A 19,446-nucleotide genomic window follows, 5' to 3' on the forward strand; every position below is an offset into this window, starting at 1 on the left:
TTTACAAATTGTAGGGCATAAGGCGAAGATAATTCACTCACCCATTGATCATTCAGCCTATTTAAACAAGGATGGCGTTGAGTAAAGAGGCAGGCACAGTAACAGATACATAATGAAGAGGCACAGTAACAGATACATAATGAAGAGGCACAGTAACAGATACATAATGAAGAGGCATAGTAACAGATACATAATGAAGAGGCACAGTAACAGATACATAATGAAGAGGCACGGTAACAGATACATAATGAAGAGGCATAGTAACAGATACATAATGAAGAGGCACAGTAACAGATACATAATGAAGAGGCACAGTAACAGATACATAATGAAGAGGCACAGTAACAGATACATAATGAAGAGGCACAGTAACAGATACATAATGAAGAGGCACAGTAACAGATACATAATGAAGAGGCACGGTAACAGATACATAATGAAGAGGCATGGTAACAGATACATAATGAAGAGGCACAGTAACAGATACATAATGAAGAGGCACAGTAACAGATACATAATGAAGAGGCACAGTAACAGATACATAATGAAGAGGCATAGTAACAGATACATAATGAAGAGGCACAGTAACAGATACATAATGAAGAGGCACAGTAACAGATACATAATGAAGAGGCACAGTAACAGATACATAATGAAGAGGCACAGTAACAGATACATAATGAAGAGGCATAGTAACAGATACATAATGAAGAGGCACGGTAACAGATACATAATGAAGAGGCACAGTAACAGATACATAATGAAGAGGCACAGTAACAGATACATAATGAAGAGGCACGGTAACAGATACATAATGAAGAGGCACAGTAACAGATACATAATGAAGAGGCACAGTAACAGATACATAATGAAGAGGCACAGTAACAGATACATAATGAAGAGGCATAGTAACAGATACATAATGAAGAGGCACAGTAACAGATACATAATGAAGAGGCACGGTAACAGATACATAATGAAGAGGCATAGTAACAGATACATAATGAAGAGGCACAGTAACAGATACATAATGAAGAGGCACAGTAACAGATACATAATGAAGAGGCATAGTAACAGATACATAATGAAGAGGCACGGTAACAGATACATAATGAAGAGGCACAGTAACAGATACATAATGAAGAGGCACAGTAACAGATACATAATGAAGAGGCACAGTAACAGATACATAATGAAGAGGCACAGTAACAGATACATAATGAAGAGGCACAGTAACAGATACATAATGAAGAGGCATAGTAACAGATACATAATGAAGAGGCACAGTAACAGATACATAATGAAGAGGCACAGTAACAGATACATAATGAAGAGGCACAGTAACAGATACATAATTACCCTTTTTACAGGTATTTCAGCACAGGTGAGCAACGACCAGTAGACGTTGTGTAGAACAAGGTAGATTTTGCCACCGCTCACCTGCATCAGGTTTTCCAATCCGATAACCGCTTCTCCTGTCCTAGTCTTCAGTGTGCCCCTGAGCTTGCATAGCAGGCCTTGCGCGCAGACAGACACTCCTGACACAGCGAGCTCCAACTCCAGAAAGGTGCAGAAAAAAATAAAGGCCTTCTCAATCCGAAATCTTTGTACAAGTAAATTTCATAAAATAATTGTTGTTATATACAGCTTCCACCTTCACATAAAAAGTATTTGCTTCTGTAAACAGGATCAAGGTCATTAAAACATAAAAACTCTTACAACTCTGATTTTCAGGATCACACATGCAAACGGACAGGATGATTGGCAACCATCTTGGATTTGCACATTTGCACTGATGAGCTTTGTGGGCACTATGGTGTTGAATGCTGAGCTGTAGTCAATGATCAGGATTCTCACATAGGTGTTCCTTTTGTCCAGGTGGGAAAGGGAAGTGTGGAGTGCGATTGAAATTGCATCATCTGTGGATCTGTTGGGGCGGTATGCAAAGTGGTGTGGGTCTAGAGTATCCGGGAGAATGCTGTTGATGTGAGCCATGACCAGCCTTTCAATTCACTTCATAGCTACCGACATGAGTGCTACGGGGCGGTATTCATTTAGGCCGGTTACCTTCGCTTTCTTGGGCACAGGGACTATGGTGGTCTGTTTGAAACATGTAGGTATTACAGATTCGGCCAGGGAGAGGTTGAAAATGTCAGTGAAGACACTTGCCAGTTGGTACGCACAAGCCTTGAGTACACATCCTGGTAATCTGTCTGGCCCCGTGGCTTTGTGAATATTGACCTGTTTAAAGGTCTTCCTCACATCGGCTATGGAGAGCGTGATCACACAGTTGTCCGGAACAGCTGATGCTCTCAAGCATGCTTCAATGTTGCTTGCCTCAAAGCGAGCATAAAAGGCATTTTGCTCGTCTGGTAGGCTCTCGTCACTGGGCAGCTTGTGGCTGGGTTTCCTTTTGTAGTCCGTAATAGCTTTCAAACCCTGCCACATCCGACGAGCGTCAGAGCCTGTGTAGTAGGATTAAATCTTTGTCCTGTATTGATGCTTTGCCTGTTTGGTGGTTCATAAGAGGGCGTAGCGGGATTTCTTATAAGCATCTGGATGAGTGGCCCGCTCCTTGAAAGCGGAAGCTCTAGCATAGCATCCGCGTTATCTGACCACTTCCGTATTGAGTGAGTGACTGGTACTTCCTACATTAATTTTTGCTTGTAAGGTTGAATCAGGAGGATAGAATTATGTTCATATTTGCCAAATGGAGGGCAAGGGAGAGCTTTGTATGCTTCTTTGTGTGTGGAGTAAAGGTGGTCTGGAGTTTTTATTCCCTCTGGTTGCGCATGTGACATGCTGGTAGATTTAAGATTTAAAGTCAGCCTACATTAAAGTCCCTGGCCACTAGGAGCGCCGCTTCTGGATGAGCATTTTCTTGTTTGCTTCTGGCCTTATACAGCTCGTTGAGTGTGGTCTTAGTGCCAGTATCGGTTTGTGGACGGCTACGAATAATATAGATGAGAACTCTGTTGGTAGATAGTGTGGTCTACAGCTTATCATGAGATATTCTACCTCAGGCGAGCAATACCTTGAGACTTCCTTAATATTAGACATCGCGCACCAGCAGTTGTTGGCAAATAGGCACACACACCCGCCCCTCGTCTTACCAGACGTAGCTGTTCTGTCCTGCCGAAACACAGAGAAGCCAGCCAGCTCTATGTTATCTGTGTCGTCGTTCAGCCAAGTCTCTGTGAAACATAAGATATTACAGTTTTTAATGTCCTGTTGGTAGGATAGTCTTAATCGTAGATCGTCTAGTTTATTTTCCAATGATTGCACGTTGGCCAATAATACAGAGGATAGTGGTCATTTGCCTACTCATTTTAGGCCTTGTCTCGACAAAGCAGTATATCCTTCGGGTCGCTCATTAAAGAAAAAAGCTTTGTCCAGTTCGAGTTCAGTAACCGCTGTTCTGATGTCCAGAAGCTCTTTTCGGTCATAAGAGACGGTAGCAGCAACATGATGTACAAAATGAGTAACAAACAATGCGAAAAAACTAACAAAATCGCACAGTTGGCTAGGAGCCCGTAAAATGGTAGCCATCCCCTCCGGGACCATCACTACAAAGATACAGGCATCCTTCCTAACTCAGTTGCTGGAGAGGAAGGAAACCGCTCAGGGATTTCACCATGAGACCAATGGTGACTTTAAAACAGTTACTTTTAGGATGTTTTTTATTTAACTTTTATTTAACTAGGCAAGTCAGTTAAGAACAAATTCTTATTTACAATGACGGCCTACACCGGCCAAACCCTAACTCGGACGATGCTGGGCCACACGGGAGCCCCAAGTTACAGAGTTTAATGGCTGTGATAAAAGAAAATTGAGGATGGATCAACAACATTGTAGTTACTCCACAATACTAGCACAAATGACAGAGTGAAAAGAAGTAAGCCTGTTGTCACGCCTTGGTCATTGTATTTTGTGTTTTCGTTATATATTTGGTCAGGCCAGGGTGTGACAGGGGTTTATGTTATTGTATTTCGTATTGGGGTTTGTAGTATTTGGGATCGCGGCTGATTAGGGGTGTTGTATAGGCTTGCCTGCCTGAGGCGGTTCTCAATCAGGAGTCAGGTGATTCACGTTGTCTCTGATTGGGAACCGTATTTAGGTAGCCTGAGTTCGCTTTGTATTTCGTGGGTGATTGTTCCTGTCTCTGTGTAGTGTTCACCAGATAGGCTGTATTAGGTTTCACGTTCCGTTTGTTGTTTTTGTATTTATTAAGTTATTTCATGTATCGTCACTTTTTTCATTAAAGTCATGAGTAACCACCACGCTGCATTTCAGTCCTCTCTTTCAACAAACGAAGAACGCCGTTACACCTGTACAGAAAAACATATTCCAAAACATGTATGTTTAAAGTAAAACATGTATTGCAATAAAGTAAAACTGCTAAAAATGTGAAAAATAAATTAAGTTTATGTCCTGAATACAAAGCTTAATGTTTGGGGCAAATCCAACACAACACATCACTGAGTACCACTCTTCATATGTTCAAGCATGGTGGTGGCTACATCATGTTACGGTATGCTTGACATCAGCAAGGACTTGGATGTTGTTTTGGATAAAAAAAATGATGGAATAGAGGTAAGCACAGGCAAAATCAGAGAGGAAAACCTGGTTCAGGCAGCTTTCCAACAGACTCTGGGGGGGAAATTCACCTTTCAGCAGGACAATAACTAAAACACAAGGCCAAATATACACTGGAGTTACTTACCAAGACAACACTGAATGCTCCAGAGTGGCCTAGTTACAGTTTAGACATTAATTTGGCTTGAAAATCTATGGCAAGATTTGAAAATGCTTGTCTAGAAATGATCAACAACCAACTTGACAGAACATGGAATAATTTAAAAAATAATATTGTACAATCCACGTGTGCAAAACTCTTAAGAGACTTACCCAGAAAAACTTACAGCTGTAATCCCTGCCAAGGGCACTGAACTTATGTCTAAGTTCTAACATTATGACTTCTTCATTGGTTTGTTTTGTCAGTGAGAAAGGCGAATTTGAACATAAACCTGCCAACCAGACTTCAGACAAGTCTGCAAGCTTTGGAGACTGCATGGCATTTTGAAACTTAAATGACCGTGAGGCATTGTTACCAGAGCCATCTATATATATACATATGACTCTGATTGTTACTTACTGGCAGCAAAGTGCCTCGTTACGCCTGACTGAGCTAGCTGCTTTGAAATGGGATACATTATCTATAATTATGGAGATCTTGGAGGAGGCTGTTGGCTGTCCCTTTCATATTTCTGAAGTGCATCATAATGTGGTGATCAAATTAATTTAGGCCACTCAAAATTAGGCATACCATTCTGTGCTAAGCTCAGTGATTTCTTAAAGAGACCTGATCATGGAATGTGACACACCAAAAGTTTGCCAGAGTTCGATAGTCAGTGAGACAAGTCATGTGGGGTTGGTGTCCATAAAGCATGGCTATAATGCATAAAATATACTTGCACTCATTGATTATTTTATAAAAATGCACAGAAAAATAACACCATGACATTAGGATATTCTGCCACTGCCAAATAGTTCCACAAGCATCAGCAATTTAAAAAAAGAAGCTATAATGTTCACAAGCAACTTAGTGTTTGGTTTTAAAACCTGAATATGTCCAGATGAAAGTTATTTTCTTTCAACAAGTGCAAATATTTTGCCTGAAATGCCTTTTGACATCAACAGTGACTTTTATGTATTAAATCAAAACTGTCACACTTTGCATGAAAAGGGTTAAGACAACTTTCAGAGGGGACCACAATGTCTCTTTGTCTTGCCTCCTTGCCTCTTGATTCCAAATCAAAGGTAGCTTAGAAAGTTAAACAAAGCTCAGATGAGGCTTACAGTTGTTTTGTATCGCAGCTCAGCCCTCATTTGTTGCCTTGGAATTTAAATGAAACGGTATGGTAATCCTCTTTTCCCTGGCAAATTATTATTTTGAAAGGGCATAGTGTTTGGGATGCTAATTGCCCCCAACATTGTTTTCCTCCACCACTATCCCTCTGTTCACAACACAAATAAACTCAAGTAAACAAGGAAGAACGTCTTTACACAATACTCTGGCGCACATCAAGGGGAGATTTAACATACAAAGTCGCTCCTTTCTCTTTCTGTGTCCCCAGACCTGTTAAAATACATCGATTAAAGCGTCAAGAACGGATGCAGTCGGTTGACCAGAGGAGTTAATGTATATCATGTGTGCCTATTTGTGTTTACTCGCGCGGACCATTTTACGAGTGCGTATTCGAAGATGGAGAAGTGCGCGCGAGCCGTGAGCAGGCGCTCGTCCGAGGACTCAACTTCAAACAGACGTGGAAAACATGAGATCCCAGCGACTTCAAAGAGAGCACGCGGTGACCACGCAGTGCCACTCATTCTTGGTTATGGATTTAAGTGTTTCCAAAAACATACATAGTTGCAGATGTATTTCCCCCTGAGCACCGGATGTAGAATGAAGGAAATGCTAAATTACACATTTGCGCGTAATTGTATTAGTTATATAAGGAATGAATTACCTATTGATCCCAAAACAAAAGTGGAAACAATTTACAGTTGATGGTAGATATTACAGTGATAACACACCTAACAACAGTAGAAATAATTGATAGGCTACCTCAACTGTCATTCCTAAATCATGTCACTTTGAATGGTGTAGTTACGCAAGATAGAACAAGAATTTACTCTCAGGACTTGAGACAGCTTCAGAGCTAAATCACCATGTTCCCGTTAGGCCTACTAACCACTGTAGGGAAACCTAGATACGTTGCTTCCTAGGAATCCTTTTCAGCAAGGGACTCTCTGAAAATAAGTAGTGGGATTGGGAAGCATTGACCTTTTCTTCTGAGTAGCCTATTATTACACTAGCTATAGCGACCCATTTAAATAGTTGGGAATGGCGTGCGATCGGCTGAGAAAGCTAATTTTTCGGGCTGAATAGTAATGTCCCAAGGCTAGGGCGGGCAAGGAGGAGGCGGGTTGCGCTCTTGATGCGGGTTAAAGACTTTCAATAGTCTCCCTAAAGTCAAACCCTCTGATCATGCCGAAGCTGGCGCCTAAAAACAACATAACTTGTCTGCCTATTAGAGGGACTGACAAATCGTGACAGATTGTTTATACGTAGCAATTAGCGACGCAGACGCTTTCAAGATAGCTAAATAGACTGCACGAAATAGTAATAGTTAAATTCGTGATTTTAGTACACAATTACGATTGCATGAGCTGTGCTTCATTTTAGTGAAGAAAAAATGAAGAGAAAGAATACCCTACTCTATAGAGTTATAACTGCACGACACTGTGCGTGCGTCAATGAGGAAAATAGGTAATTAATCAATTTCAGATAAATAATAGAGAACAAACAACTGAGTAAGCTTTGGCCCTATATCTCTCTATATATTAAAAAAACATGATACACACATATCTATTAGAATAGGACTATTCAAGTATACGCAGAGTAGACAGGTAAATCAATGACAGCCTTAGCTTAAATTGAACATAGGCTCCACGGTTGCCTCCACCACCTTCCTTGACTACCTTAATGGTTGTAGTCAAAGGGAAAGATCCCAGTAATATATGATTGTTTCAATATGATTAGAGCCCTGCAGCCATCAATAAAAATGGCTTTGCAAGAGGCCGATCACATAAAGGAAGGCAGTAAATGTTGGCCAACATTCGAGAGTTTCTATTTCACTTTACTGTTGAACATAATAGCATAATAAAGTCGTACAAGACATGAGATAAGTAAATAGTATAAAACCCTATATAGACTACATCAGCCTGTATAACGATTTGATAATAAGTTCAATAAAACATGAAACTTATAGCGTCCTCTGATGGGCCGAGTTTTCTGACAGCGCAAGCAGGAATAACCACAGTTACCGATATTATAAGAGTACCACAACCACTGCCATGATAATAACATCAATAATATTAAAGAATATTCAAAATTGTAATATAAATGATCGTATTGAAAAATTATAGTATTGAAAAGTATTCCCCCCCCCCCCCCCACAATTTATGTTATACCATTCCAAATTAAGCATTTGCACAAGTTTTGTTTACTTTAAGTTGTAAAATGTAGCCTAAAATGTTTATTTTCCCCTGCCAATCAAATAACCAAGCATCACATCAGTTTTAGCTGAGATTCCTTCCTAATCGAATGGCTTCTCTACGTCCCACCCACCTCACATCTGATTGGACCGTGGCGTCCATACGCCTGCCTTATAGCAGTGCTCGCCAGAGTGTTCAGATAAACATGAGGATGCCACTAGCATAGAAGCAATCCAGCAATTTATGTGACTCAACTTTTAAATTCTTCGATTGTTTACCCCCAAGTAAAGGCCGAATCTGTATGGCCCCAACTGTTGCCATGTCAGCTTTATCCGGTGGCTTGAAAACAGAAGACATTCCCTCACGTTCGGGTCTCGTTGGCACAGGAGAGATGCAGACCAATTTGAGCAGGGTGGCAGAGGAGAAAGGGATAAAGCCCAAAGTAGCGATTCTTCCCTTCAGCGTCGAGGCTCTGATGGCCGACAGGAAACCGAGCAGAGACTTTTCATCTCCAGAAAGATCATCCATGTCGGGGTCATCCCTGACGCTAGGCTCAAGGATGGGCTCGCTTTCGAGACTGGATAACTCGGCCCCCTCCCTGGCCATCGGGTCGCTGTTCTCAGTAGGCGACATGAACATGCAAGAGGACGCATTGGTTAAACGCGAGAGTCCAGAAAGTCAAGACCGAAATTCTTGGATACAGAGCCCTCGCTTTTCGCCTACTCCTCCACGTAAGCGGTCTCTTTCTATTTATCCTTCCATAATGTGTGCGTAAAATCAACTGCTATAGCCCATAGAGCTTTACAGGATGCAATTGGGTGAAACGTGTTGCATTATTTATAGCAATGTTGTATTGAGTTTGATTTGAGTTTGTCCTGTATCATTGCAGTTTAAGCACACAATAATTGGGTATTTTCGAATGTATCTGCTTTAACGAATTCCTATGTTAAAATCACGCTGCAGTTCCATAAAGTGTTTGTTATTAATTCTGTACATCAAAACAACACAATTTGTACATTTCCGTCACCTTGAAAGCATGGGTTTTAACGATGTTTTCTGTCTTGGTTATTGCAGGAAGGCTAAGTCCCCCCTCCTGTCCACTGAGAAAGCACAAGACCAACAGAAAGCCCCGGACCCCTTTCACCACGTCCCAGCTCCTGGCTTTGGAGAGGAAGTTTCGACAGAAGCAGTACCTCTCCATCGCCGAGCGCGCAGAGTTTTCCAGTTCGCTCAACCTGACGGAGACGCAGGTGAAAATATGGTTTCAGAACAGACGAGCCAAATCTAAGAGGCTCCAGGAGGCAGAACTGGAAAAACTGAAAATGGCAGCCAAGCCAATGCTGCCTCCAGCGTTCGGGATTTCCTTTCCTTTCGGTGCGCACGTCCCCTCGTCTTATGGAGGGTCGCACCACTTTCAGAGGCACTCCCTACCAGTGTCTCCCATGGGACTGTATGCAGCTCATGTCGGATACAGCATGTATCACCTCGCCTGAAGGAAGGACCTATTTTGTGCCATTTAGACTATGAAGTGCTTCAACATAGAACCACATCGCCAAATTACTATCTGGTGTTAAATATTTTGACTGGATAGTCATGAGTAAGGACTGCCTTGTAGTAGTGCTATGTTTTCCTCGGTATGTCAAGTATATACATCTACTTTGCCATTAGTTTGATGCCACGGTTGATTATTGGGTCACTAAAACTCACTGGCTACCCGAGTCCACCCAAAAGTTAAAGTTAGACCATCCCAACGTTCTACGCACCAGCATGGGGTTTTTCACCAACACACATAAGACCCAAAGGTAGGTTGGGCTTTCATCACTAATGTGGACTGTTGTCACTACAGACTAAGATGCTATACTTTTCATGTGCATCTTTGTCAATGCATAAAATAGTGGCTTATACTGAATCCAAAGTCAATGAACGCTCTTTGTTAAATTAGAAGAACCACAGCATTTTTTATATATTATAACAGCACTGTCTGTTGTTTGAATGATTCCCTTCAGAAGGGATTTGTGTACTGTAAAATACTGTATATTTGAAAAATATCCTCATTTATATTGAATATATTTGTGACATAAATTAACAATAAATTGTTTATTCTTTTTCATTGAGCAGTTCTTCGTGTTGACTGACAGTACAAATGACTAGAATAGCCTATATGATATGTAGGCCTAATTGAAACTCGAACGTGCCAGCAGTTATTGAGTATTTAAAACATTGCACCAGAGTTTTGTTACAAGTAGTTGATTTAAGGGAACATTTAGTAACCATAATGATGTGGTTTCGACGTCAGAAAATATCGAGTTCAATGAGTGTAGACAGTGGTTGGAAAACTATAGGCTATTGAAAGACTATTTGTAATAGGGGAAATAATTCAATTGCAGGGGAAATTTGTTATATGTAGGGAAAATAACTAACATGCAGGGGAAATTACATTTATGTAATGGAAATAACTGACATACAGGGGAAATTACTTATATGCAGCGAAAATAACTAACAGTCAGAGAAATTACATATATATATAGGGAAAATAACTAACGTGCAGGCAAATGTGAGGAAGAGTAGTCTCCCACTGGGCACGCACTGGTTGAATCAACATTGTTTCCACGTCATTTAAATGAATGTGGAACCAACGTGGAAGACGTTGAATTGACGTCTGTGCCCAGTGGGCTATATTTCAGACCAATCTACTCTTAAATGTTATTACATTTTTCTGTCCATGAACTTCATCAACAAAACCTAGGTTTATTAAAAATGTGTGCTCTGAATGCTATGGTTTATTGTACGTACAATCGAAAGTAGGACCCTGATATTTCCTCTATCATTGTGGCAAAGTAATTCAAAATTAAGCCTTTTTAAGTAAAAAATGCAGGAACTTTGAAAATAAATGCACACACAGGCGACTATGCAAAGACCGAATATAAGCAAATGGCATGCATGCTTTTTCTGTGTAAGCACTGTGGGGTAGCCAGCTTATATTATGTCCTTCACCCATATTTTTGTAATTGTGAAAGAGCAGCAGTTTCTTGAACATCGCAGTGTAAGTGTTCCAGCTATGAATTAGACCTGTCAAATGTCATTTCGCTGAGCAAAACGCGGAAAGTATTTCTACAGCTGTTGAAATAACTCACCCAGATTTTGTTGGCGCCAGAAAAGCTCAGGGGGGTGCAACATGTACAACTATCAGTTGTGCGGATTTAAACACTCCGGTAAATTAGAGATTGAGTCTAGTGCTAAATTGCCTGTAAACGATTCGATGGAATGTCATTATCGACTATAATTAGCCAGGTGACACCTACTTTATGGATAAGCCATGGTGTTAGGCAGACGTGTGTCATTCGACACATAAATACAGGCTTCTTGTCATTCCTCAATTGGGCACAGAGAGGGAATATTTTTCAAAACCTAATAAATGCCCATGTCAATTGCTGCAATCACGAAGACTTTTAGAAAATAGGAAACTAATGGGGGCGAATTGCAGCCCGCTCCAAAGTCTAGATGCGGCTTTGACCGGCCGTACCATTCAGGCAGGGCTTACATTTGAGTAAAATAATTGCCATAATGAACAAAGGCAATCTGCAGCAGAGGAAGACCGGCTCCAGCGAGGCTGTAGCTGCAGGCAAGGCGGAACTTTTATTCCTAAAATGTCAATGAGGGTGACGTGTAACAGTTCTTCCCTGCTTGTGTTTCCTTTCCTTCACCCCTTCAGCATTCACACGAAGTTATTGAGAACAAGGCCACCCGTTTCCGTGGGCGAAGAAAAAACGCTCATTTTACCGGATAAACAACAGTAGATGTATAGGCTATGGCTGTTATGTTATTGTGAAGTTGAATTGGCCCGAGATTCGCTCGAAGATACTATGTTATAGGACCACACTGTCCTGCCATTTTTTTTGCTATAGGCTTGTAAAGTGCCTCGGGGCGAGTCAATCGCTCTATTTCACCCGAGGCATCAATTAATAAATAAGTAATGACAATACGTTGAGAATCATACGGATGAACGCTCCGACTGAAAGGGAAAAACTTGACACAAAAGAGCTAAAGGGGATGTGTCGGTTCATTCAAGAAGACTGTCTTTCTTTCGTTTCCCCCTCTATCTTGCCTGGAGCCGAAAATAAAACAAAACTCGCTTGTCTATGTCTTCCAAAGGATCACAACGGGTAGCGAGGAGAGAAACACTATTTCGTTTCTTGCCCTCATAGGCGCAAGATCCCACTGTCAAGGGAGAAGGATGGCAATTACTTTAGTGCCTTTTTGGGATTTTGGTAAAATAAAAAATATATAAGTACAATGAATAAGAAGTTATTCAACGGTATTGAGGCAGACACGTTTATGATGCTTCCCCTACTGATCTGAATGTATTTCAAATAATGATCATAAATTAGACTATTTTCTTATTTTCAAAAATAGCTAGGCCTATAGTATATTGTTGAGTATGCTTATTTCCTCTTCAAATATTAAGCTGATCACTACGCCGTGGTGGGTAATATGAATATTATATTGGAAAAAATATTCACGATGCCTCATTTTTTGCATTCTAATGTTTCAGAATGTATGCTTTTGGTATGGAAATTGTTGTCCAGGTAATGCCATGAACACATATGCAAATGCATAGGCTATAGGCAAATGAACATCTAATTTTGTGAGAACGTAAAACCATTCGATTACAAGCATTAAAGTCGTCCTCCAGCGATTTTTGAACTTCTACTGTTGAAAAGCGATATCCCAAGTATAAATACAGTAAAGTAGGCATGCACACACTAAAGGGGAAACAAACATGTGTTGAGCAAAATAGTGTTTTTTAGACAACTGCAAACTTAAACTATAATTTCATATTTCCAATCCTTTATCAAAATATGGGCAATAGGTTATACCCTTATTCAAGCGACTGACTAAGCGACTGACTACTAGTGTCAGCGCATCAAGGTCTGGCCTATTATCTACAGGCAATGTGAAACGTGTGTCTATGTCTGGGAAAAAAACAGAAAATAATGTTCAATTTAATACAGTTTACCTATTGGCTCAAAGTTGAGCATTCCTTTTAGTGGCACATTAAAACAGTAGTCTGCGTGACCATGCACTATAGCATGGGCCATCTTAATGGAACATTTTAAATTGGGACAATTAATATAGCGATATGCGGCATTGTATCAATATACCGTCACGAATAGCAACCAAAACTACAATATAACTAATTCAAACCTAACACAGGCAGAATTGCTGAAATAAATTATGCTCGCATTGCTTTATAAGGGCGATGTATCCATCACACTTAGTTATCTTACAATAAGAATAAGAATAATACTGTTATTAACTAGGCCTATTCATATTATTATCATCAATGTTAGGCCTAATTTCATTGGTTTTCTAATGTATACCAGTATATGTTAAGCTATAGCCATTAATTGAACAGACTCCATTTGTACATCCTATTATTATTGCAGGCGGTCTACTCTGACGCTCTTTTAAATCCGTTAATAACTGGCTGACACTCAATATTCTACAAGTTACACTAATGCCATGACTTTCTTATTATGGTTGTACCTAGCCTACTATACAATATCAGTCACAGAACCATCAATTGAGAAATTGAAACAGAATTTGGACAGTTTGGTTAAATCAATATTTTATGTAGGATCGCGTACCTGGAGTGACGCACACGTAGGCATAATTATATTATGATTACACATATTGTAGAACTCTATAACCTATACATGGTTAAAGGGACACTTTATATAAAGTGTTGCTAATAATTCGTATTTTCCAAAGCAATGACACAAGCAGTCGCGAGCGTCAATATTTTCTTCTCATCTCGTTTCAAATACCACAACACCACCTTGTGTTGAAAACGCGAGAGATCAGCCTCCATCCCGCCTGCCTGTTCGAGAAGGGACTGTTTGGGGAGTGGGACCACTGTTCTAGCCCAGCACTATGAACTATAGGCTATTCCTGATTTAACAAATCACCTAATCACCTATAGCCCTTGATTAGTTGAATCAGGTTAGTTATGGCCTGTTTAAGTGGAACAAAAGTGTGCAGGCCCATGAGTCCCCCACGAGAGGCCTATCGGCATGCATCATTTATGGCATGACTTTAGGATACAACTAGCATACAACTAGCATTTTACAAAGGTTGTTATTGTAAACGTCAATAGTCCTGTTCAGGCCACTTCACAGAATTCATGAAATGTGCATGTTCACCGATGTAGCCCTATGTGTAGTGCGTATGCCCATTGGTAAAGATAAATAATATTGTTCTTTCGATATATAATTTAGTCATGATTTAATTAAACAGTAACATAACGTGGTATTTTTATTCTTTACGCAAATATAATCAAACAAGACAATACGTTAAATATAAGGATTTTTTTGCGCATTTTAAAGCACGGTATGCTCTTGTTACCTGTGTGAAGTTTGTGCAACCCAAAGCCATTTTTCGGGCATAGGATTTTCAAGTAAACATTTATCAATTGTGTTTACACCTCCCGTTGAATTGAGTTTATTTGAACATTTATAAAATGTTATTGGAGTCTAACCTTGTAGTAAAATGTATGTATTGTGTACACGGTACCTGCATAATTAGGCCTACTATGTAAATATAGTCTACACAGGTAATACCTACTACTACTACATTATATTGAATTTCATTTTCATTGTTGAGAAAAATGAATCAACTGGTAGCAAATTAAGACTGATCCTTAGAAATAGATGACGACTTCGGACGTTTGAACGGGTGTCCAGAACGCCTTCCTCGGAAAGCAGGGAGAAGTAAACATTTGCAGCAGTATCTTCTTGTGTATCTTATTACTATTTTCTTCTTATTTATATTTCTTATTTGTAACTCTGCATCGTTGGGAAAGGCTCGTAAAGTCTACACCTGTTGAATTCGGCGCATTTTACAAATACTATTTTATTTGAATTGAATAGTAATAAAGTAAGGCCACATGCATTATGTCTGTTGCGCAGAACTCACTGAATACACCTTCAAGACACCTCCCGATGTGCAGGCAAAATACTTTAGCCAGAAAGTCAGGGAATTTGAAAATTAAATTCCCTCCATTTATATATAAAACACATCTTAAATAGAAGTGAGCATTATTTTAAAACTGTGTTATAGGTTACAGTTATTAGACTTGTATCCAGACTGTAACCTTAGATAGCGAAGTTTGCCCATGTCTTGTAATGAACCTTCAGTCAAGATCACGCCTAGATATGCACTATCAGACATTAAGCATCAGACTAAAGTATCTTCAGATGAAAGATTAAAAAAATAACACTCGGGTGACAAGAGGTTCAGATTGATGGTGTTTTCTGAGGCAGCATTAGCGTTACTAGATTTCTAGACTAGAGTAGCGCATACATTACATTCTGTTTTCTTGGTATGTCATATACCATGGTATCCACTAGGTGTCAGGAGTGTCCTCTGTGTCATGACTTCTGGTATCCACTAGGGGTCAGGAGTGTCTTCTGTGTTATAACTGGGATGAATGGAAGGAGAATAAATGAGGACAGATGTTGCATAATCTACTAAACCAAATGATGAAACTCAAATAAACCAAATGATGATGCTCTCTAAAACACGGAAATGTCCTTCAAGTAATTCTAAAGCAGTCTCTATAAGAAATACTAACAGAATGTTCCCTGAATGCCATAGTATTCATTAAGCACACTGGTGATAATATGCATTGTAAAACATGCCAGAAGTATTTATAATAGCCCATGGCTCCTTATGAAACTAAATAAATGTATTACAGGTAATAATGCATAAGATGACAAAATGTCCCATAGAAACAGTGACCCTAACGTTCTCCAAATTCTCTGAAAATGTTGACTAATATATTTTCATGCATAGGTGCACAACTCAGGCCCTGCATCCTGCTGGTTTTAATTGATCTCTCCCAGTGAACAGTCTACTGTTCAACCCTGACCAACTTTCACCTACTCTGATTAACTGTCCAACTCTGAATTACTCTGACCAACTCTGAATTACTCTGACCAACTCTGATCAACTCTGACCAACGCTGATGAACTCTGACAAAATCTGATCAACTCTGACATACTCTGAATTACTCTGACCAACTCTGACCAACTCTGATGAACTCTGACCTACTTTGAATTACTCTGATCAACACTGACCTACTCTGATCAACTCTGATCCCATACACATAACCCAATAGACTATTTCTTAATCAACTGTCAACTCTCACCATCCTGGACATTCTTCTGTGCAGATCAAATGTACTTCTGAAAGTGCTCACAGGAAATCCACTATTGCAGGACTGATGGAATTCTAGGCCCATATCCACAAAGCTTCTCAGAGAAGAAAATTGGTCCTAAGATAAAAAATAAATGCTATGCATGAAGCCTCATTGGTCATAAGAGTCGCACCAAGTTGACAGGCATGTATTTAGGACACCTCATGAGCTGTCCTAACCAGTTAAGAGTTACCAGCAGGTGTCTTGATAATAGAAAAATGCAGCGAGTCAGGGGTTCTTGCCAGAGTGCGAATTACACCATGACATTTGTGGGTCTCTATTGATTTTTTTATGGGCCTAATAATAAAGACGTAATTTAAACGGTAAAAATGAATTACCTTTAAATGTGGCATGAACTCAACCAGTTAAGATATTTTCATCTTATTGACAAACAAATCACTTCAAAAAGAAAGCTACCTGTGCATGTTAGTTTTTGTATGGATGCCAATGAGTGTTGAATTTGGTAACCAAGAAATGAATGGCTTATTTGCTACGTGACATTTATTTGACTGATTTTAAGTTTCGTAATGCCTAAATTGTAAGTGTACTGATAAAAGTAGGACACACGACATCCCGGCAACTTTGAGAAAAAACACTTTATATCGGAGTTGTTTCGATTGAATACAGGCGGTTGGCGTCAACAACCTTCATCGAATATTAAAAAGGATTACAATAATTAAATGTATCCAGCAATCCAACGAAAGGATAGGTTGGAGCTAGACAGCCCACCATGCCGCTTTGTAGACAAAGACTCCCATTGATATGGTGCATTCATGACAACTGGGAACTCTAAAGAATACAAAGTAAAATATTCATGTCAGTGATCTTCAAGTCGGGAAGTCGGAGCTATAGAAAGAGGCCGAGTTCCCGAGTTGTATTTCCGAGTTGGATGACCGTTCCAAAAATGTTTTCCCAATCAAAGCTATTTTTTTCCCAAGTTCCCAGTGGTTTTGAACATGGCATTAGGGCCGAGGGACATGTATCTTGTCAGTATATCCATAATCTTTTTGTGCAGTCACATTTACTGTGGTTGTCTAAAATTTAGACAAAATGTAATCATCAACAGTCCATAATATTGGGTTGTGACTTAATTGTCATTGTCAAATTTGGGTCCCCAGGTAAAACTAGTTGAGAACCACTAGTCTATGCTATAGAGTTCACCAATGGCGATGCCTCACCTCATTGCGATTGCCAATGTTACAAATTGGGGAATAACCAATGAGCTTCATCACTATCTTTCCGTTGCATTACCACAAACTGTCATGATTACCAGCTGATACAAACTTTTAGTTTGTCTGGCCAGTGTCTTGTCATCCTAAAACCTACACTGAGCTGAGAGGTTTTTGTTGTCTTAAAACAGGATTCCTAACACCTTTTCTGAGGTGCTTTGTGGATATGGGACCAGGCCACCAATCGGTGCGCCCAACGTTCTAACATTCAACCTGATATACACATGGAAAAACAAGGCCTGTAACAATAAGGTTAAATCATGATAATCACACTGAATAAAGTGTGAAACTAGGCTGCAAGGTCAGATAGTATACATGCTTCAGTTGTTACCAAGTAGTTAGAACTGTCAGTTCTTTAGTTTTTTGATAAAGAGCACAACCTTGCCCATGTAAAGTTTGGTTATGTAAAGTATGCAGTTAGAGCATTTGTCCACAAGCCAATACAATGCAATAACTGAAAAGGATTTGGCCATGTTGCAAATGTTTGCAGATGGAACGAGTGTATTGAAAATCAAAGTGAAGAACGTCAGTGTTGCAACTGTGGTGGGGAATATGATCCAGAGTTATTTTATTTTTTATTGAACTAGACAAGTCAGTTATAAACAAATTCTTATTTTACAATGATGGCCTAGGAGGTGAAGGAGGTAAATCAAATCAAATCAAAGTTTATTTGTCACGTGCGCCGAATACAACAGGTGTGCCAAGCCCGGTTACAGTGAAATAATTACTTACAGGCTCTAAACAATAGTGCAAAAAAGGTATTAGGTGAACAATAGGTAAGTAAAGAAATAAAACAACAGTAAAAGATAGTGTCACGGATGACTAGGAGTGGAAGGTAGGAATCAGGTGCAGAGAGTTGACCAACCCAAAACACAGGGTAACACGGTCCGGAGCACAATAACACCTCTGATTCAAAACGTGAACACAAAATAATCCCGCACAAACAAGGGCGGGCTTCACAAGCTTAAATAGGTAAGCAAATAAAGAAAACACAAATAGGAACAGGTGCAACTCATAAGACTAAACTAACAGAAAAGGGATCGGTGGCGGCTAGTGGGCCGGTGACGACGACCGCCGAGCAAACAGGTAGGGGAGCCAACTTCGGCAGGAGTCGTGACAGATAGGCTATACAGTGCCTTGCGAAAGTATTCGGCCCCCTTGAACTTTGCGACCTTTTGCCACATTTCAGGCTTCAAACATAAAGATATAAAACTGTATTTTTTTGTGAAGAATCAACAACAAGTGGGACACAATCATGAAGTGGAACGACATTTATTGGATATTTCACATTTTTTTAACAAATCAAAAACTGAAAAATTGGGCGTGCAAAATTATTCAGCCCCTTTACTTTCAGTGCAGCAAACTCTCTCCAGAAGTTCAGTGAGGATCTCTGAATGATCCAATGTTGGCCTAAATGACTAATGATGATAAATACAATCCACCTGTGTGTAATCAAGTCTCCGTATAAATGCATCTGCACTGTGATAGTCTCAGAGGTCCGTTAAAAGCGCAGAGAGCATCATGAAGAACAAGGAACACACCAGGCAGGTCCCGAGATACTGTTGTGAAGAAGTTTAAAGCCGGATTTGGATACAAAAAGATTTCCCAAGCTTTAAACATCCCAATGAGCACTGTGCAAGCGATAATATTGAAATGGAAGGAGTATCAGACCACTGCAAATCTACCAAGACCTGGCCGTCCCTCTAAACTTTCAGCTCATACAAGGAGAAGACTGATCAGAGATGCAGCCAAGAGGCCCATGATCACTCTGGATGAACTGCAGAGATCTACAGCTGAGGTGGGAGACTCTGTCCATAGGACAACAATCAGTCGTATATTGCACAAATCTGGCCTTTATGGAAGAGTGGCAAGAAGAAAGCCATTTCTTAAAGATATCCA

General features: G+C 39.9%; 1 protein-coding gene across 1 annotated transcript; it reads left to right on the top strand.

Annotated features, from left to right (window-relative positions):
• Positions 1-8,239: 8,239 nt before the first annotated feature.
• LOC109890288 (homeobox protein XHOX-7.1-like) lies at positions 8,240-10,175 on the top strand. The gene is made up of 2 exons (XM_020482271.2): positions 8,240-8,792; positions 9,136-10,175. Exons 1-2 carry the CDS (start codon positions 8,363-8,365, stop codon positions 9,552-9,554), a joined length of 849 nt encoding a protein of 282 aa, XP_020337860.1. The 5' UTR covers positions 8,240-8,362; the 3' UTR covers positions 9,555-10,175.
• The last annotated feature ends 9,271 nt before the right edge of the window (positions 10,176-19,446 follow it).

Source organism: Oncorhynchus kisutch, linkage group LG5, assembly GCF_002021735.2.
Source record: "Oncorhynchus kisutch isolate 150728-3 linkage group LG5, Okis_V2, whole genome shotgun sequence".
Taxonomy (NCBI): domain Eukaryota; kingdom Metazoa; phylum Chordata; class Actinopteri; order Salmoniformes; family Salmonidae; genus Oncorhynchus; species Oncorhynchus kisutch.